Source organism: Brassica napus, chromosome A2 (assembly GCF_020379485.1).
Source record: "Brassica napus cultivar Da-Ae chromosome A2, Da-Ae, whole genome shotgun sequence".
Taxonomy (NCBI): Eukaryota; Viridiplantae; Streptophyta; class Magnoliopsida; order Brassicales; family Brassicaceae; genus Brassica; species Brassica napus.
This window is the reverse complement of record NC_063435.1, coordinates 21,953,288-21,975,926: the sequence shown is the minus strand read 5'-3', so window position 1 is coordinate 21,975,926 and position 22,639 is coordinate 21,953,288. Positions and strand designations below refer to the sequence as shown.

Genomic DNA, 22,639 nt, shown 5'->3' with positions numbered 1-22,639 from the left:
ATGTTGTTGATTTACCTCGTTGTGTTCGTTCTGGAGAGAGGATGCCCCCATCTACTTTTGTATTTCTTTAACGATTAGCTTTATTTTGGAACAAGTGCCCCCAGTTAAAAAAAAATATGTATAGTGAAAATTTTTGTATGTACCCCCAATTATATTTGATCCTAGATCCGCCCCTGTTCTTATCTTCAGTGGTTTAACAGCCAACAAAGAGGCAGCTTCTATTATTCAAAAAAAAAAATGCAAGTATATTTCCAATTTAATTAGAAGCCCGTTGCCGTTAGACACCGAAGAATTCTATAAGTTTTGCATCGCATATTTCAAAGAGAATCCCGAGAGCCAGAAAGTGAAAAATATCAATGATTGACCCTGGTAGGTACGTAAAACGCTATAGCAACCTAACGAACATGAAAAGAATTGGAGGGAAGATTATAAAGAGAAGAGTTTTAAGAGTAGTAAGAAGTTTTTGGAAGATTGTCTTAAGACTTACTCAGATGGCTATCACTCATAACCTCAGCTTTGAATACCTGAAAGCGTGAAAATGGGTAAGGCCTCACTTTGTGACAAAAAAAAAAAAAGAAAAAAAAAGGGTAAGGCCTCACATGTTCTCAAGAAGGTAAGAGATGGATGGACTCGTAATTTGTGAATTGTCATTTAACGGCGAGAATTAACAGATATCTCCCCTGAGAAAAAGAGAATGATGTCTATGTTGTTATCGACATTCTTACTCGTTTAATAGCATTACTCATCCACACGCATTTAAATAGCTATCAAACTACTTTAGTTAGGGTTGTGAAAAAAATCAGAATTCGAAGAACCGAATCCGATTCGGAAAGTAGTATCGAACCGCCAAAATTGGTTAAATATACGAAAAGGTTCAAAATTTTGACAACTAAAGAACTAGAACCGAATCTGATCCGAACCGAAATATTTTGGTATCTGAATATATCCGCATTAAATTTATAATTCAATATATTAGTTATTTTTAAATTTAATATTCAAAATATATATAAAATATATAAGATATTTTGAAGTTTTCCAATATACTTAAATATATATACAAACAGTCAAAAGTAAATATCTAAAATAGCAAAAAAAATCTCACAACATCAAAAATACTTAAAATATCTATTGATTATTCATCCAAATCTTGAAACCAAACCAATTTTTATGTTAAGTTTAGGTATTTTAGCATACATTATTCAAGTATATATGTTATATATTGCTATATTTTTAAATTTGAGAAATTTAAAGAACATATGAATTTAAATTTTTTAATTATAATTTAAACGAGTAATCCGAACCCGAATCATACTCGTAAAGAACCGAACCGAACTAAAATTAATAAATATCCGAATGTGGTTGAAATCTTTAACTCTGAAAATCTAAAACCTGAACAAACCGGAACCGAATCTGAATAGGTACCTGAATGCCCACTACCAAGTTTAGTGGAGCTGCTGGCCCCTTATAGCGCCTAATTAAGGAATAGGGTGTTAAGTGAGTTTTACCAAAACAAAAGTTAAGAATAAATATGATTAGTTCTCGTTAATAGCTTTATTTTGTACAAGATATGAGCCCGCTGCGTTGCAACGGGCTTTGTGTAATGTTTTAATTTAATTAAAAATATAAAATAATAAATAATTTTATTGTAGTTTTATGATTGTTTTTTGCATATGTTGTTTGAGATTTATTTTATAATTAAAACTTATTTTTGCACATAAGTTTAAGTTAATATTTGTATTTTATAGTCATGGTACATAAATGAATTGTTATAAACTTTGTACTTAGGATTAGATAAAATACTATATCTAAACGTTTAAACTGAACACAACCCAAAATAAGAAACTGAATGAAAAGTAAAAAGAAATGAAAGTCAAATACACCAATCGAGTCAATGACAACATTATACATGTTCTTATGTAATAATTTAATGTTTTATAAAATAATTCCTTAAAATTTTATTTTGTTAGGATTTATTTTTAAAAAGGAAAACATTCTATTTTATAAATCTCGTTTTTATTTACAATTAAAAAAAATTTAATACTCTTTTTTGTTTAAGATTTTAGAAAAAGAAAATTACTATCATATAACCTATTACAATTTTCTCTGTAGAAGAAAAAAAATTGCTATCAAATAATTATTTTTAGTTAATAATAAAAAATTTACATTTTGTATCAATACTAATTTTACACTTCTTTTGTTAATTAAATAATATTTTGTATCATGTTCATCATCAAATACTCTCTTAAAAATATCATCAAATAATTTTTTACAATTCTCTTTTGGTTAGGACTTAAAAATATGATACAATTTTTTTTTGTTTATCATAAGATGTAAATACTCTCTTAAAAATTATGTTAGCATCATAAGATAGCATCATAAGATGTAATAAGGATAATAAAAGGTTGAGTTGTATCAAGAAATTAAAGGAAAATACCGAGGTAATACTCTTCATGTAAATACTATTGTGTTTTGTAAAAATAATATGTAAAAGTTTAAACCTAAATATAGATGTGAAAATATTTGTATCTATTTTTGGTCATGCCTTTTTAACATACAAAATTATCTATTAAAAACGAAAGTTAGTTCCTTATAAGACAAATAATAAGAGTACTTTAAAATTTTCTTTCACTTAGCTACAATTTTTTGATTGTCTGATGATGTCAAATGTCAAATGAATAATAATACTAGTTATATAAGAATTTGAACATAAAATCATATATAAATTATAAGCAAAATCAGAAATAGTCACATTTTTATGTTTTATATTCGATTGAAGGATATTTATAAATAAGAAATTATAAACTAAATAAAAAATTGATCGATAGTATGAGAGAATATTCGTCCAAAAAAAAAACAGTTTTAAGTTTTTTTTAAAAATGTACAAGAAAAAATCGTTTTGGTTGTATGAGATATTATATGCCCAAAGTCTAGAATTATCCAATCCCCTACATATTAATTGAGTGTCATTTAAAAAGTTATAACCTTAAATTTTTACTAATTAAAAAAAGATAGGTGTCACTTAATTACGATATCAATTTTGCCTACTTGACAGTTTAAGAATCAATTGAAAAATGTTGGTCCAAAATCTTATTACTAGAGAACATTATATTAACTAAAAATATAAAAAGTATGTATTGTTTCCTTAAATAAAAGCTACAGAATTACCTAATATGATTAACATATATATGATAATTAATGATTATGAATAATAAAGATTTGATAACAATTTTTGTATCCTTCCTCATTTTTGTTTAATTTTATATTATTAAAAGAAATTAAACAATCACATTAACCATATAATAAAAGAAATTAGATTTTTCCTTATATGTTACGTTTTGAATTTTTTAAATGACTTTAAATTACCAAAAATGTTAAAAATCCCTTTGAAAAGTTTGCGATCAATGGCTTAATTTTTTTGTTATAACAAGAATATATATATATATATATATATATATTAATATCGTTTAAATTAAACTATGTACCATTTAAAAATATATAAATATGTTAATTTTGAAATTTGCATTGAAAGTGTATTGAGACCTTAATATTTTAATTTTGAAATTTGCCTAGAACAGATATGAACCATCATCATTTTTTTAAATGAGCCTAAAACAGTTTTAATAATTAACTAAATTGGCATGTACATAGTAAAATATGTTTTGGTTTAAAAATTGTTGCATACCCAAAATCTGTATGAACCATCATTTTCGTTTAAAATTTTGTCAGAATAAAAGTATAGGATTGGGCAAAAAATCTGAATCCATAAGAACTAAACCAAGGCCCATCCAAAGAATAGTACTGAACTTTAACAAAAATTGGTTAGATTTCTGTATGGATTCAAAATTTTAGTATCTATAGAACCGGATCCGAACCCGATCCAAACCATATATTTTTGGTATCCGAATATATCCGTACAAGATTTATATACTTAAATATATTAATTATTTTAAAATTTAATATCTAAAGGAAAATACAAAATATATAATACGTTTTTAAGTTGTCCAAAATACTTGGAAATATATACAAATAATTATAAGTACATGTTTAAAATAGCTAAACAATACTTAAAATACCTAAAATACTTAAATTATCTTTTGATTTCCTATCCAAAAATTTAAGCTAAACCAATTTTATGTTGAGTTTAATTATTTTGGTATACATTATTCAAAATTATATGTTATATATTATTTTAGTTTTTAGTTTTTGAAAAATTTAAAGTATATATGAACTTTAATTTTTAAAAAAAATTTAAATAGATTATCCGAACCCAAATTTGAACCAACCCCGCAAAGATCCAAACCGAGCCAAACCCTCAAGGATCTGAATCGAACTAAATGTACTCGAATATGTCCACCTCTAATTAAATGTAAAAAAAAAGTTATTGATAACAAAATGTATATATTGTTTATAATATTTGAGTATTTTATATTTTTTTTAAATCACTCTGCACAGAGTGCGGGTAATTATCTATTGCTATAAGAAAACAGTGGCTTTTAAATAATGTTTAATTCTTGTTTTGTAGAATTTACGAGTGGACTGAACGATATTATCCGGAGCATGGAGCATGGAGCATAATATTTTTAAACATTGGAGTGGAAAAGCGTGACATATAAGCACTCTAAAATAAATCGTTGTGGTAGAGAAATATATCGGTACGATTAATGGATCAGGACGTTACCCAAATTTTCACCATGTATTCTCTTCCTTCAATAGAAAAAGAAAAGGCACTGTTTTAAATCATCTTCTTCTTTTTTGAAACTTTGCTTTTAAAAATATTTCTACATAATTGTGTAGTAAATGCACACACTTTGAGTTAAGATGTTTGCACGCCACTCAATACGTTTGAACACATTTATCTGGAACCGACGAATCAAACATAACCGAAACGAAAAACAATATTCGATTCAGATTTTTATCTTATCAATTATCCGGATGGATCCTAAATTTTTAAAACTGAAAATCAAAACTGAACCGAAATCGAATAGATACCTGAATTTCTATAATATGTATATAGTTTACATACTTCTAAATATTAACTATATTTAGTTTTCAAATGATCAAATAATTTAAAAATATTATTTATATACCAAAATATCCCAAAAATGAATTCCATAATACATTTTTGAAATATTTAAAATTATCCAAATTTTTATCCAAAAACCTGAAATATCTGATATTTAATTCAAAAATCCGAATTTCTACTTTTTAATCCGATTTGACAAAAAAAAACTAGAACAAAAATTGAACCAAATGGTATCCAAAATTAACTTGGATATTAGCCGGTTCCTAACTTTGTTATCCGAACGAACCGAAAATTGAAATAATGAATTGAAACCAAACAAAATTTTCTAAATACTGCAAAGATCCTAAACCTATAGAACCGAAAAAACAAAAAACTGAACCAAATGCCCATAAATACCAATAATCTAAGAAAGTCAATACTAAAAGGTGAATATTTGTTTTCGATATTTGTATGTATGATATGGAAACACATCAAAATGAGTTGACTAAATCTAAAGCGTACATATGTAAAGCATATATTGCATGTTGACCAAGTTAATATAAATTGATTATTTGAGAAATAATCCTTAAAAGTGAATATGTTAACATCCCTTACGACATATATATATACAACATCCTTGTGAATCAAAAACTAAACATCGTATTCATCAATCCTCATTTCTCACAAAGAAAAAAAAATGAAGTTCTTCGTTTCAGTTGCATTGTTCTTTCTCTTCTTAAACTGTTTCGCTACCGCGCAAACTCTTATTCAAGATTCTTGCAAAACAGCTGCATCAAAAGACCCTACTCTCAAATATGATTTTTGCGTCCAATCTCTTGAACAAGATCCACAGAGTAAAACCGCAACTACTCTAGAAGGATTGGTCTTAGCATCAATTACTTACGCTGAGTCCAAAACAACTAACGTGAATAGTTGAGACTATTCTCAAGAACAAAACGTATCCACCGGGTACTGAACCTGCGTTAAGCACTTGCGTAGAGCTTTATGACGATGCTAATAATTCTTTAAATGAAGCTTTGATGAACGTTAAATCCGCCGATTACAAAAGTGCTAATGTGGATCTGAGTGCTGCTTCGGATGAACCGGGCACTTGTGAAGATGGTTTCAAAGAGACGCACGCGAAATCTCCCATTACAAACAAGAACAATGTTTTGTTTCAGAAGATTTTGATTCCTTTAGCTTTTACAAATATGCTCTGATGAAATTACCATAACTTCTTGTATTATGTGATATGAATTTTCCTTTATCTAATAATAAATAATAGCAAAGGAACATTATTTTATTGGAAATTTTTGCTACTATTTGAAAATTGAAATTATTAAACACTAAAATAGTATTTGCAAAAAGACAGAAAATTAAAATACTTTATGTGTCTGATCACAATTTTCGACTTAACATCGTTGACAAATCGATGAGTTGACGGTTTTCAACATATCACTGTCATTGTCATCGTCATTAGTGATATGTCAGAAATCATTATTATCAACGATGATATGTGAGGAAAATTTTAAAATATTTTTTTCTGTAACTTTTTCAGTTTTCAATCTTTTTTTAACGTATTGAAAAATTGTTTGAATATTTTGATTTATTTTTTAATTTTCAATTTTTTTTTGTTTTTGAGGAATTTTCTTTTATTTAATTTTCTATAGTGTCTGTATTTTTATTTTAATAATTAAATATTTATTTTTAAAAATGCACAACATCACTTTTTTACGAGTAGTACTGATCATTTTTTTGCGTGATGAATAAATAATGAGATTGAAGGTTTTTCGTGATACAGATGTTACTTAAATATTTAGTGAATACAAATTCTTTTATTTAGGATTTTTGGATGTCGACCTCTATATGAAAAATTGATGAGAAAATCAATATTAAAAGGTATATATATATATATATATATATATATGTATTTTTAATAATTGTAGAAGACATCTCACTTTTGATATTTTATGTATGATACGGAAAGCTAAGAGCATGATTAACGCTGAGATGAGTCTGCGCGGTTTCATAGGAAGGTTTTTTTGATTTTTGTTTGGTCTGCTAAAAAAAATTAGAAAGCGAACCAATTCCGGGCCGCCACGTGTCAGTGGGGCCTGCGAATAGTGCAAGAAAGAAGTGAAGGTCTGTCCTTATATCACAACTTAATGGACCCGGTTTTTGAAAATTAGTGAATATATTATGATTTTTATAATTTGAGAAATAATCCTTAAAAGTGAATATATTATGATTTTTTAAAAATGTAAATCGAGTTCTTAATATGAAATAGTATATTCTTATTAAACCTGAAATATTCTCTTTATGATAAATTCATAACAAACAAGAAAACAAGAAATAATGACATATAAGAAAGGAGAATATATACCCTTACATTATATATATATATATATATATATATATATATTTATATAACAGCTTTGTGAATCACAAAGTTAACATCATAGTCATCTCTTCTCATCTCTCACAAAGAAAACAAAAGCATGAAGTTCTTCGTTTCAGTTGTAATGTTTTTTCTCCTCTTAAATTGTTTCGCTGCCGCACAAACCTTGATTCGAGATTCTTGCAAAACAGCTGCAGCAAAAGACCCTAATCTCAAATATGATTTTTGAGAAAATCAATATTAAAAGGTATATTTTTGTTTTTTAATAACTGTAGAAGAGATCTCATTTTTGATATTTTATGTATGATTTGGAAAGTAAGAGCACATGCAGTGGAAGAGTAACTCATGAGACTGACATTTATAATAATAAAAATTAATAAAGCAGGAGAGAGAGAGAGCGTCAAATGGGAAGAAACGTCTGGTCGCACATAGACTTTGCCAAGTTTATCAGAGATTTATGCCACATGTTACTTTACGAATGGTTATGTACATATCATTGGGTTTAATTTTAATTACACAATAAAACTCTATTAATATTAAACTCATCAGGTACTCCACTAAGAAATTGAACCAGTAATGATGCTCTGAGAGTTGACTAAATCTGACAACGTGTATATATGGAAAACTATTGTTACATATTGACCAGGTTCAGTTAAATTGACAATTTGAGAAATAGTCCAAGTGAATATATTATAGTTTTTAAAAATGTAAACATAGTTCTTAATATGAAATAATGTCTTCTTATTAAAACTGAAATATTCTTTTTATCATAAGTTTATAACACACAAGACAACAGGAAACAATGACATATACCCTTACGTCAGATATATATAATATATAAAATATATATATATATATATATATATATATATATATATATATCAGCCTTGTGAATCACAAAGTTAACATCATATTCATCTCTTCTCATCTCTCACAAAGAAAACAAAATCATGAAGTTCTTCGTTTCAGTTGTAATGTTCTTTCTCCTCCTAAACTGTTTCGCAGCCGCACAAACCTTGATTCGAGATTCCTGCAAAACAGCTGCAGCAAAAGACCCTAATCTCAATTATGATTTTTGCGTCCAATCACTTGAACAAGATCCGCAAAGCAAAACCGCAACTAGTCTATCAGGATTGGTCCTAGCGTCAACTACTAACGCTGAGTCCAAAACAACTAACTTGAAAGGGATAGTTGAGACTATTCTCAAGAACAAAACGTATCCACCGGGTACTGAACCTGCATTAAGCACTTGCGTAGAGCTTTATGACGATGCTAATAATTCTTTAAATGAAGCTTTGATGAACGTTAAATCCGCCGATTACAAAAGTGCTAATGTGGATCTGAGTGCTGCTTTGGATGAACCGGGCACTTGTGAAGATGGTTTCAAAGAGACGCACGCGAAATCTCCCATTACAAACGAGAACAATGTTTTGTTTCAGAAGATTTTGATTCCTTTAGCTTTTACAAATATGCTCTGATGAAATTACCATAACTTCTTGTATTATGTGATATGAATTTTCCTTTATCTAATAATAAATAATAGCAAAGGAACATTATATTATTGGAAATTTTTGCTACTATTTGAAAATTGAAATTATTAAACACTAAAATAGTATTTGCAAAAAGACAGAAAATTAAAATACTTTATGTGTCTGATCACAATTTTCGACTTAACATCGTTGACAAACCGATGAGTTGACGGTTTTCAACATATCACTGTCATTGTCATCGTCATTAGTGATATGTCAGAAATCATTATTATCAACGATGACATGTGAGGAAAATTTTAAAATATTTTTTTCTGTAACTTTTTCAGTTTTCAATCTTTTTTTAACTTATTGAAAAATTGTTTGAATATTTTGATTTATTTTTTAATTTTCAATTTTTTTTGTTTTTGAGGAATTTTCTTTTATTTAATTTTCTATAGTGTCTGTATTTTTATTTTTATTTTAATAATTAAATATTTATTTTTAAAAATGCACAACATCACTTTTTTTACGAGTAGTACTGATCATTTTTTTGCGTGATGAATAAATAATGAGATTGAAGGTTTTTCGTGATACAGATGTTACTTAAATATTTAGTGAATACACATTCTTTTATTTAATATTTTTGGATGTCGACCTCTATATGAAAAATTGATGAGAAAATCAATATTAAAAGGTATATATATATATATATATATATATATATATATATTTAATAATTGTAGAAGACATCTCATTTTTGATATTTTATGTATGATATGGAAAGCTAAGAGCATGTGATTAACGCTGAGATGGGTCTGCGCTGTTTCATAGGAAGGTTTTTTTGATTTTTTTTTGGTCTGCTAAAAAAAATTAGAAAGCGAACCAATCCCGGGCCCCCACGTGTCAGTGGGGGCCCGTGAACAGTGCAAGAAAGAAGTGAAGGTCTGTCCTTATATCACAACCTTAGGGACCCGGATTTTAAAAATTAGTGAATATATTATGATTTTTATAATTTGAGAAATAATCCTTAAAAGTGAATATATTATGATTTAAAAAAAATGTAAATCGAGTTCTTAATATGGAATAGTATATTCTTATTAAAACTGAAATATTCTCTTTATGATAAATTCATAACAAACAAGAAAACAGGAAATAATGACATATAAGAAAGGAGAATATATACCCTTACATTATATATATATATATATATATATATATATATATATATTTATATAACAGCTTTGTGTATCACAAAGTTAACATCATAGTCATCTCTTCTCATCTCTCACAAAGAAAACAAAAGCATGAAGTTCTTCGTTTCAGTTGTAATGTTTTTTCTCCTCTTAAATTGTTTCGCTGCCGCACAAACCTTGATTCGAGATTCTTGCAAAACAGCTGAAGCAAAAGACCCTAATCTCAAATATGATTTTTGAGAAAATCAATATTAAAAGGTATGTTTTTGTTTTTTAATAACGGTAGAAGAGATCTCATTTTTGATATTTTATGTATGATTTGGAAAGTAAGAGCACATGCAGTGGAAGAGTAACTCATGAGACTGACATTTATAATAATAAAAATTAATAAAGCAGGAGAGAGAGCGCGTCAAATGGGAAGAAACGTCTCGTCGCACATAGACTTTGCCAAGTTTATCAGAGATTTATGCCACATGTTACTTTACGAATGGTTATGTACATATCATTGGGTTTAATTTTAATTACACAATAAAACTCTATTAATATTAAACTCATCAGGTACTCCACTAAGAAATTGAACCAGTAATGATGCTCTGAGAGTTGACTAAATCTGACAACGTGTATATATAGAAAACTATTGTTACATATTGACCAGGTTCAGATAAATTGACAATTTGAGAAATAGTCCAAGTGAATATATTATAGTTTTTAAAAATGTAAACATAGTTCTTAATATGAAATAATATCTTCTTATTAAAACTGAAATATTCTTTTTATCATAAGTTTATAACACACAAGACAACAGGAAACAATGACATATACCCTTACGTCAGATATATATATATATATATATATATATATATATATATATATATATATATATATATATCAGCCTTGTGAATCACAAAGTTAACATCATATTCATCTCTTCTCATCTCTCACAAAGAAAACAAAATCATGAAGTTCTTCGTTTCAGTTGTAATGTTCTTTCTCCTCCTAAACTGTTTCGCAGCCGCACAAACCTTGATTCGAGATTCCTGCAAAACAGCTGCAGCAAAAGACCCTAATCTCAATTATGATTTTTGCGTCCAATCACTTGAACAAGATCCGCAAAGCAAAACTGCAACTAGTCTATCAGGATTGGTCCTAGCGTCAACTACTAACGCTGAGTCCAAAACAACTAACTTGAAAGGGATAGTTGAGACTATTCTCAAGAACAAAACGTATCCACCGGGTACTGAACCTGCATTAAGCACTTGCGTAGAGCTTTATGACGATGCTAATAATTCTTTAAATGAAGCTTTGATGAACGTTAAATCCGCCGATTACAAAAGTGCTAATGTGGATCTGAGTGCTGCTTTGGATGAACCGGGCACTTGTGAAGATGGTTTCAAAGAGACGCACGCGAAATCTCCCATTACAAACGAGAACAATGTTTTGTTTCAGAAGATTTTGATTCCTTTAGCTTTTACAAATATGCTCTGATGAAATTACCATAACTTCTTGTATTATGTGATATGAATTTTCCTTTATCTAATAATAAATAATAGCAAAGGAACATTATATTATTGGAAATTTTTGCTACTATTTGAAAATTGAAATTATTAAACACTAAAATAGTATTTGCAAAAAGACAGAAAATTAAAATACTTTATGTGTCTGATCACAATTTTCGACTTAACATCGTTGACAAACCGATGAGTTGACGGTTTTCAACATATCACTGTCATTGTCATCGTCATTAGTGATATGTCAGAAATCATTATTATCAACGATGACATGTGAGGAAAATTTTAAAATATTTTTTTCTGTAACTTTTTCAGTTTTCAATCTTTTTTAAACTTATTGAAAAATTGTTTGAATATTTTGATTTATTTTTTAATTTTCAATTTTTTTTTTGTTTTTGAGGAATTTTCTTTTATTTAATTTTCTATAGTGTCTGTATTTTATTTTTATTTTAATAATTAAATATTTATTTTTAAAAATGCACAACATCACTTTTTTTACTAGTAGTACTGATCATTTTTTTGCGTGATGAATAAATAATGAGATTGAAGGTCTTTCGTGATACAGATGTTACTTAAATATTTAGTGAATACACATTCTTTTATTTAGGATTTTTGGATGTCGACCTCTATATGAAAAACTGATGAGAAAATCAATATTAAAAGATATTGTTTTTTTTTAATAATTGTTAGAAGTCTCATTTTTGATATTTTATGTATGATATGGAAAGCTAAGATCATGATTAACGCTGAGATGGGTCTGCGCGGTTTCATAGGAAGGTTTTTTTGATTTTTTTTTGGTATGGTAAAAAAAAATTAGAAAGCAAACCAATCGCGGGCCGCCACGTGTCAGTGGGGCCCGCGAACAGTGCAAGAAAGAAGTGAAGGTCTGTCCTTATATCACAACCTTAGGGATCCGATTTTTAAAAACTAGTGAATATATTATGATTTTTACAATTTGAGAAATAATCCTTAAAAGTGAATATATTATGATTTAAAAAAAAATTAAATCGAGTTCTTAATATGGAATAGTATATTCTTATTAAAACTGAAATATTATTTTTATGATAAATTCATAACAAACAAGAAAACAGGAAATAATGACATATAAGAAAGGAGAATATAAACCCTTACATCAGATATATATATAACAGCTTCGTGAATCACAAAGTTAACATCATAGTCATCTCTTCTCATCTCTCACAAAGAAAACAAAAGCATGAAGTTTTTCGTTTCAGTTGTATTGTTTTTTCTCCTCTTAAACTGTTTCGCTGCCGCGCAAACTTTGATTCGAGATTCTTGCAAAACAGCTGCAGCAAAAGACCCTAATCTCAAATATGATTTTTGAGAAAATCAATAATAAAAGGTATATTTTTGTTTTTAATAACCGTAGAAGAGATCTCATTTTTGATATTTTATGTATGATTTGGAAAGCTAAGAGCACATGCAGTGGAAGAGTAACTCATGAAACTGACATTTATAATAATAAAAATTAATAAAGCAAAAGTGAGAACGTCAAATGGGAAGAAACGTGTGGTCGCACATAGACTTTGCCAAGTTTATCAGAGATTTATGCCACATGTTACTTTACGAATGGTTATGTACATATCATTGGTTTTAATTTTAATTACACAATAAAACTCTATTAATATTAAACTCATCAGGTACTCCACTAAGAAATTGAACCAGTAATGATGCTCTGAGAGTTGACTAAATCTGACAACGTGTATATATGGAAAGCTATTGTTACATATTGACCAGGTTCAGATAAATTGATAATTTGAGAAATAATCCAAGTGAATATATTATAGTTTTTAAAAATGTAAACAGAGTTCTTAATATGAAATAATATCTTCTTATTAAAACTGAAATGTTTTTTTTATCATAAGTTTATAACACACAAGACAACAGGAAACAATGACATATACCCTTACGTCAGGTATACATAAATGTAAAAAAAAAATATATATATATATATATATATATATATATATATATATATCAGCCTTGTGAATCACAAAGTTAACATCATATTCATCTCTTCTCATCTCTCACAAAGAAAACAAAAGCATGAAGTTCTTCGTTTCAGTTGTAATGTTCTTTCTCCTCCTAAACTGTTTCGCAGCCGCGCAAACCTTGATTCGAGATTCCTGCAAAACAGCTGCAGCAAAAGACCCTAATCTCAATTATGATTTTTGCGTCCAATCACTTGAACAAGATCCGCAAAGCAAAACCGCAACTAGTCTATCAGGATTGGTCCTAGCGTCAACGAATAACGCTGCGTCCAAAACAATTAACGTGAAAGGGATAGTTGAGACTATTCTCAAAAGCAAAAAGTATGCACCGAGTACTGAACCCGCGTTACGCACTTGCGTAAAGCTTTATGACGATGCTTATGGTTCTTTAAAAGAAGCTTTGATGAACGTTAAATCCAGTGATTACAAAAGTGCTAATATTCATCTGAGTGCTGCTTTGGATGAACCTGGCATTTGTGAAGATGGTTTCAAAGAGAAGCACGCGAAATCTCCTGTTACAAACGAGAACAATGTTTTGTTTCAGAAGATTTTGATTCCTTTAGCTTTTACCAATATGCTCTGATGAAATTACCATAAGTTCTTGCATTATGTAATGTGGATTTTCGTTTACCTAATAATAAATTTAAGAGCAAAGGAAAATTATTCCATTGGAAATATTTGCTATTATTTGAATTTTGTTTTTTCAAAAAAACCCTAAAAATAATATCTGTAAAAAAAAAATTTAAATACTCCACTATCTTAGCGGAAAAAATCAATACATTATGACATAATTATACTAGGGCCGGCCCGCCCTAAGTTCAGGGTGAAGATTAACAAATAATTTAAGTAATTAGAGTAAATATTTAATATAAATTGTTATTATTTAGAAATATACATAATAGTTAAATTTTGTGCATGTTATTGTATATGAGCAACTAAATAAACCATGTTATCTGAAAAAGTAGTTATGATATTTTAAAATTAGAATTTTTTTCTTGTTAAAAGGTTCAAGATTATTTTATTTTGGTAAGTAATCTATGTTTTAATTATATATTAAGAATTGGATGTGGAATTACATCATTTATTTTGTGATTTTCTGTCGTTGGATGATCATAAAAAACCCATGAGGTTCTTTTTTTTTCATTGTTAGTAGAAAAGAAACAAACTTGTAAATAAATTTACATAATTTTTTTGCTTAATTTTATATACTTTAGTGGATTATCTTATGTTTTATTAAATTTAGTTTTTACAATAGATTATTGTTAAAATTTTGTATGAGTTAAAATGTATAATTGATTATAAAATTATTTATGTATATTAGATATGGTCTGTTTAGTTTCTGGTCTGTTTTGATTGGTCACTGATCTGATCTTAAACTTGTTTGGCTACCTTATTCAATTTATAAGCTGGCTGTTTTGATTGGTCACTGATCTGATCTTAAACTTGTTTGGCTACCTTATTCAATTTATAAGCTGGCTGTGTGACTTTTGTTTATCTCTATGACTTTTATAATTGCCAAGATTACGAATGAGTATATTATGTAGTGATATGTATCACTTGTTTTGGATTAGTAATAGAATTCCATGCCATTGGCAATGACATATTACAAGGTCGAATAAACTAAACTCAAATGGTCATCAGAATACAAGATTTAACACACCAAGTTATTGAATCCCAAAGTAGAACATAATACAAGAGTTCTTTTATTTAACTGAAAAGTGCTTATGCCATCAAAAATAAAATTCAAAAGCTTTGAAGGTTTTGTTTTAAGACCTTGGCTTCTCCTTCTTGTCCTTGTAGAGAGCAGAGAGTAAAACACCAGAAACCTTGACGGCCTTGTACCTTACGCCTGGAATATCTCCCACAGCATGACTCTTACGCCCAAATCCAGATATCAAACCTCGTCCTGCAAACAACATAACACAAAACATGAATTCAACCTTTGACAAAACTAATCATAAATGGTTACAAAAGACTTTATTGATTCAGCTTACATTTGGCTCAATGAGGTTCAAACAACCATCATTGGGGACAAAAGCAGCAACCTTCTTTCCATTCTTGACAAGTTGTACTCTAGCACACTTACATATACCAGAGCATGGCTGCTTAGCCTCCATTCCTCTGCATAATCAAACAGACAGAGAATCGCTCATCATCGACAATGTCCACACACAAGAAAAACAGATAAAGAAGCATATTCTATGTCTTACATGAGCTCAAGGACGATTCCTTTGGCGTGAGAAGCTCCGGCCAAAGGCTTATATTTCTTAGGTGAGCCTTCTTGTAGCTCTTGTCTGACAACCTCTGTTTTTTCCTATGCACTTTTTGAAAACATGCAGATCCCATACCTCTTGGCTTTTTGTATCATATCATCACCAGATACAACAATAAAAAGACCAGAAAGAACATCAAAACTCCAGCTTAGAGATCATAAAATAGAAAGCTTTCATAAACGTACAACACAATCCATCTAACACACTAAATTTCCATATTGACAAACAAAATTAGCAGGTAGCAGCATAGTGTGAACCTTAAATATCCAAAATCCAACATATAAACCAAACTAATTAACAACACAATAAGAATACAACTACCACGCATGGAACTAAATCCACCTTTTAAAGATTTATCTTCTAAAACACTACACAGAGAGCAAAAACAACTGGAAAATCTTAAAAAAAAAACGAATTACACAAGAGTAAACATTCTCAGAGGAAAATCCATCTTAGCACATAAATGTCACCGGATCGGTACATGAATCCGGACAACACAACTTTCTTCCGGCCACCGGAACATCGGTTCACTGTTTGTTTATCTCTTTTAATTGGTTCGATCTTTCTGGGAAGAACCACAAATATAATTGGTGTAGATCGAAGATTATCGGATCTAGACGTTCTCTACCACATCGAACCAGAATCTATGAGGAGGACAGATGAGGCCGCCATCTTAAAAAATTTATTTCACTGTTCCAAGAGATGAAGAATATGATTTTGAGAGGAGAAAGACATATCTATTTATACTCACATATAGAACGCCTTTCAGAAGCAACACTCGAATTGAAAGTAGAATCGTTGTTGCTGGATTTAAAAAGGTGTTTAATGCGATGGATCTGTAACAGACTCGATTAAGAGAAGAGCATATGGCCGTTCGAAGAGAAACGAAGAGCATATGTGTTCATCACACCAACGATTAGGGTGTGCGCTCAGTTAGGTCGTCGCTGGGCCGCTTGACAAAGCGTGAGACGAAGCCCAAGTGAAGCCTGGGCGGAAGCCAAAACATGACACGCTGCGTTTCATAAATGGGACATGTGTCAGATGCATGATGCACAAATTAGTGGAATTCCATGTGGACATCATAGGAGAGAAGGAAACTCTATTTTATATAAATAGATAGATAGCTATAATTTAGGAATAGTAAATATTATTTAATTGAAATGCTTAAATTATGCTATTGTTATGATTAAGAGGTCAGTAATCATCAATGCATACCATATATACTATATGAAGTAGGTGATAATCCACGCGCATGCGTGGAGTGAGTTTTTATAATAATGTTTATTTATTAAATATTTTTAACATTTTGTAAGACTACAATTTTTATCGATTATATAATGATGAATACAAATATTGGTCTCTTAAATATATTATCGTTGTTGAATAGTTAACGCATTACATCTCATTTTAATTATTCTTAAGACTTCATATGCACAAAAAAATTAAGTTTTGCGGCTGACACAAATCACCAAAACCAAATAGGTAACATCGATTATATATAATGACGAAAGGGGATTAGGTTTTTTGATCTCGATCTGTTTACTATTGACTCTCCATAAGTGATTTCATTTTCTACCTCTATAAAATTTTGTTTTCGTTCCCGTCTTTGTTTCATTGATATGAGTTAAGTTTTTTTTTAACTTCTTCTTTGAATTCGGTGAATTACATAAGTGTCAATTTAAAAAAAAATAGACATCTGTAAAAATTAGTTTCACTCCAGATACATATCTAAGAATCAAAATTTTGAAAAAAAGTCATTGGAAAATTATATTAACAGATTAGTGTTCAAATCTAATATATCAAGCTGTTATAGGATATAAGTGCAGACTCGAAATATAAATGTATGTCAAGTATATATTCATCAGCTCGGTCTGAAAATCATCTAATTCAAGAACAACAAAAAAAATTATTTATTTGAGCAGTTCAGGTAATATATGAATCCGAACAGGTAAACCCGAATGGATATCCGAAGAAAACCAAACATAAGTATACTTAACCCTATATTTCTAGTTTACTTCTCTCATTTTATTCAAATTACTTATATTAATAATGATTATTGCTCAAAATGAGATAATATACATATAATTATGGACAAAGTCATTTGCTACTCACTTAAAAATTTAAAATAAATATCAAGCTCTTGTTTCTTGCATTAACAAAAGTTACATCTAAATTTTCAAAACAAAAACTAAATTTGTGTCTTTCTAATCGATTAATAGTTTAGTCTTTTAAAAATTAGAAAACCAGTTAAGTTAAAATATAGTTTAAATACAAAAACTTAAACAATGAATAATTTATTTATTTTTTCTTCAAAATTTAAATATCCGAACCCAACCCAAAATATCTGAACCCGAACATAAAATACCCAAACCCGACTCGAAATATAAAAATACCCGAATAGGTTCTATAACTTTATACTGAAATACTGAATATGAACCCGAACGTGTATCCAAATGCCTACCCCTACGATATATGATCATTTATATTTTGCTTGAACAAAAAAAAGTTAAACCATTGATGATAAAATTTTCAATGTGAGACTTTTACCATTTTTAGTAATTTATAGTCTTTTAAAAAAATTCAAAATATAACATATAAGAAAAAATCTAAATTTTTTATTTATGATTAATGTGATTGTTTATTTTTTTAATAGTATAAAATTAAACAGAAAAGAGAGTTGTTTGAAAAATTGTTATCAAATATGTATTATTCGTAATCATTATGTGTCATATATATATTAACTATATTAGGTAATTCCATAGTTTTTATTTAAGGAAATAAAAAAATATTTTTTGTACACTACTAATTAATTTGATAGTTAGTTTAATAAAAATCATAGGATATGTTTATATAGACCAAGTTATTTTTCTAACAATTCTAAAAATCATTCTCGTGAAGATACGTGGATACGAAAATATGTTGTAATGCTCTAGGATTAATATATAGGGGATACACATGATGATGTGATCATCACCTTTTTTTTTTATGTTCCACTCTCTCGGCAAATGGAAACGTTTATGATTCTACTTTTTGAAAGTTAACACAAGGTAAACTATATTGTTGCACATCCGAACTTCTCTGTGTTCTACTTTCACTTTGGAGCAAATAACGTTTTGTCGATAAAAACTTAGAGGCTATAATACATTCGTGTCACATGCTCTTCGTTTAGGGAGTAATGATGTTCCACTACTGGAGATTAACATTGAGCATATGACTGTCAAGTTAGACGTGACGTGTCACGTGGTGGAATATAGTGGTTTGAGTTTTCATAAATTGGACTGGACAAGATTAATAGTTCAGCCTCAGAACATGGATCTAAAAATGCTTCAGGAAAACACTTCTCATGAGGATCCCCTACAGCCTTTTCCTTTCTCAGTTGTTATATTTTGGTGCATATTTTTCAATTCAATCTTCATAGGTCATTTCTCTCATGTTTTGCTTCTAACTGGAAAATTCTCTGCACTAGATGTTTCATTCTTCCTCGGTGTACCTCTGTTCCAGCGAGCAACCTTAACAAATTCATGACTTATCCAAAGACCTTAGGTTACTATAGCCCTTTGTTCAATAGTATTACTACAATAGCTTTGCACACATTATAGGTTTGAATTCCAATCCCATTTAGTTTTGAGTGTGGAAGTGATACGTAGACAGCAAGCAAGCCATCCGAAAAACCACACATAACTGTCACAGCTTAAAACATGAAGACTTGGTAGCGAATCAAAAGTTCTCCCAAACTAAAACAAGATAGACATTTGAAATGAAAGACACAAAATAGAGAGATGAGATGAGAGCATGACTACTCGCTGCTGATGTTGCTGCCAGGAGGTGAGACACGCACTTTGAGAACACCAAACTCAGCATCCCAAGCGATGTCGTGGCTCAAAGGTGGAACTCCAGGAGCACAAAAGCTAGAACCCTTGACGGCTCCCATGAAGATACGGCAACTCTCATCGTGCTCACACACCTCCTTGTTCTCACCATAGAACTTGACTTCGTTCTCATTGGGAAGCACCAGCATATCATCACCACAAACGCCTGGCAGATTCAATGAAAAGAGATGGCCTCCATCAGATTTTACAGTAATGTATAAGCAAAACTCCAAAAGGTGTGATCTTTTTTACTTTTGAGAGAGAGAGGAGGGGTTCGAACCTGTGTTGGGAGGGAGAAAGAGAGTACACTTGTTGTCATGGTCTTTGACTTTGACCCTAGACACAATCATCCTCAAGACTCCATCTTTCATCTTCGCATCCACCCCGGTTATCTCGCAGCAGTTACACCCTAAACCGGCTGTCCCGGAGTACTCACGAACGTCGTCGTCAACCTTATCGCCGTCGCTGCCGAGAGTTTCTTCACCGGAGAAATAGACAACCTTTTGTCTCATGGAGTCGACTTTGTGGTGGACCCCGTCGTCAGGAACACCGGGCATGTCGACACGGACGTAAAGGTTGTCGTTTTCGAGAATCTTGATTTCCATGAAAACCTTCGGACCGTATCTCTGGAACTCGTTGTTGGTCGCGTGTATCCTCCTTGTGTTCGATAGGAGAAAACTTTATTGTGTGTTTGCACCAAGTAAAGTAAGGGAGACCTGGGATGAATGGAACTCTCGACATATCAAGTAATCTTGCCTCAGCCATCTCCTCTTCGTCTCCTCTTCTTCTTCTTCTCTTTGTGTGATCTCTCTCTCTCTGTAAAAAATGGAGTTTGGCTTGCTTAGGCTATGTACAATGGTTTCAACACTCTCTTCACTTTCAACACCCTTATTTTCCCCTTCCACATCATCTTCTCTTTCTTCCACCTCATTTATTCAACACCCACTTCATTTTAAACATCTACAATGATTTGTTTTAAAATTATCAACACCCTACCCCACAACTTTTTATTCAGATTATTTTATTTTTCTTACAATATAATAATTACATATTAATAATTAATTTAAAACTAAAATAACATAACCTTTAATAATATTTATTTTAAATTATTATATTTAGCTGTCTTTTAAATCATACAAAATAAATGTTAATAAAATAATTAAAATTAAGCATATATTCATCTCTAAGTTAGATATTTACCTAATTTTATTTTTAAAAATACAATTTGGAAGATAATTCGGGACAGATGATGGCATGAAGAAATTTGGTGAGAAACCATAATTTGGCAAATTTTGAGGTTGGTTGGAAGTTTGGTTATGAAATTGATAATTGTTGAGATTTTGGAAATTAAAGAGAAAATTAGAAGAGTTTTGAGTGTTAAAAGGATTATTATTGGTATCCATTTAACAAAAAAAAGGTTTAAAATACCAAAATAGTTGATTATAATTAAAAATGATATTTTTTTTCTATGTCGAAATGAGATGAGAGTGGTCTTTATTTATAGAGAAAAAAAATCTTGAATTTTGATAAAATTTTTATTTTTTTCAAAAAAGTTTTATTATATAACAATTACGTTTGAATTATTGGGTGAGAAAAAAAATCAAAAGTAATATGCACAGCCAATCAGAAGATAATATTTAAATCTTATCCAGATTTAAAAAATAAAAAAAAGGAAATCGTGATATTCCATGCGCGTGTACACACGCTCCAAATGTTCTAACCAACCATTTTGTGACACGTGGCAAAGCAGACTCTAATTTTATTTTTTTCAGCTGTTAAAACTTTACAACAGATGAGTATACTACGTAGATAACAATATTTTTTCAACACCTTCATTAAATCACTTTCAACAATTGATAAAGTGTTTCCAACACCCCCATAGGTGGTCTTATGTCGCTTACCCGTTGTGTAAATGTTTTTTTCAACCGAGTGAAAACTTTAAAGAAGCTCTTTATCTATAGTAAAACGCTCATGAGCTGTCACTTTTTCTACTCTCCCTCTCTCTTTTTAGTTTCACATAACGACAAATACCAACATAAAAGAAGATTCAAAGTAAATCGAATATGTAAAAAGTTTTAAGCCGTTTGTAATTTTTTTATATATCTTTTTGTGTTTTCTTAAAAACTACTTTTTGAATGTATATCATGTTTTTTTTTACGAATTTATCTTACAGTGTATTTTGTGCAAGCTCTAATTTTATTTTTAGTACCGTACAATTTACTTTCAAAGTTTGTTCCTTTTAACAATACATGGTCTTTTTCAAAAAAGAACTTTATAAAATGTTAATATCGTTTTTGTTTGGGTTCATTATGAGAAGACAGCTATATCGTCTGTTGGCTTAGGAAAAAAAATGGTTAAAGCACTGCACATAAACAACTCCTTTCTTTCTTATTTTTACAGGCTAAGAAAGACGCGAGTCGCTGACGTTAAAGCATTTAATGGAATATGCAAGAAAGGTGTGATCTTTTTGAGTGAGAGGAGGGGTTCGAACCTGTGTTGGGAGGGAGAAAGAGAGTACACTTGTTGTCATGGTCTTTGACTTTGACCCTAGACACTTAAAGTTGCACAAACACAAAGATTATAAGAACTAGCACTTCTTATTAGATTTAGAAACTCTCTCAAAACTAAACCTTTCAATGTGTTTCTCTTGATGGAATATCTCTCCATGAGAACTCTTTATATAGGAAAAAGCTACATCTTTTCTTAAGGACGAAGCTACATCTTTTCCTAATAATAATATGGAAACATTCCTAAGCATGATATGTTTTCCTTTTTCTTTAACCCATCAAACTTCACTTTAATGAGTTAACTTGCTCCTCAAGTTACTTGGAATTATCCAACATTCTCCCCCTTAATTCCAACTTGAATCTTAGGTATGTTGATCTTCTGAACTCCAATGAACTTGTGCATTGCTT

The 22,639-nt window shown here is 29.8% G+C and overlaps 4 protein-coding genes and 1 pseudogene across 4 annotated transcripts; 4 read left to right on the top strand and 1 right to left on the bottom strand.

Annotated features, from left to right (window-relative positions):
- Positions 1-5,662: 5,662 nt before the first annotated feature.
- Positions 5,663-6,300, top strand: LOC125588749 (annotated as a pseudogene).
- A 1,989-nt stretch (positions 6,301-8,289) lies between these two features.
- Positions 8,290-8,961, top strand: LOC125588742 (pectinesterase inhibitor 12-like). Its single transcript, XM_048760478.1, has one exon. The coding sequence runs from the start codon at positions 8,351-8,353 to the stop codon at positions 8,876-8,878; it is 528 nt and encodes a 175-aa protein (XP_048616435.1). The 5' UTR covers positions 8,290-8,350; the 3' UTR covers positions 8,879-8,961.
- A 1,998-nt stretch (positions 8,962-10,959) lies between these two features.
- LOC125588739 (pectinesterase inhibitor 12-like) lies at positions 10,960-11,630 on the top strand. The gene has a single exon (XM_048760475.1). The coding sequence runs from the start codon at positions 11,020-11,022 to the stop codon at positions 11,545-11,547; it is 528 nt and encodes a 175-aa protein (XP_048616432.1). The 5' UTR covers positions 10,960-11,019; the 3' UTR covers positions 11,548-11,630.
- Positions 11,631-13,574: 1,944 nt separating this feature from the next.
- Positions 13,575-14,257, top strand: LOC125588746 (pectinesterase inhibitor 12-like). The gene has a single exon (XM_048760481.1). The coding sequence runs from the start codon at positions 13,638-13,640 to the stop codon at positions 14,163-14,165; it is 528 nt and encodes a 175-aa protein (XP_048616438.1). The 5' UTR covers positions 13,575-13,637; the 3' UTR covers positions 14,166-14,257.
- A 5,693-nt stretch (positions 14,258-19,950) lies between these two features.
- Positions 19,951-22,002, bottom strand: LOC125588752 (putative 57 kDa heat shock protein). The gene has a single exon (XM_048760490.1). It carries the CDS (start codon positions 20,327-20,329, stop codon positions 19,973-19,975), a length of 357 nt encoding a protein of 118 aa, XP_048616447.1. The 5' UTR covers positions 20,330-22,002; the 3' UTR covers positions 19,951-19,972.
- Between the last annotated feature and the right edge of the window lie 637 nt (positions 22,003-22,639).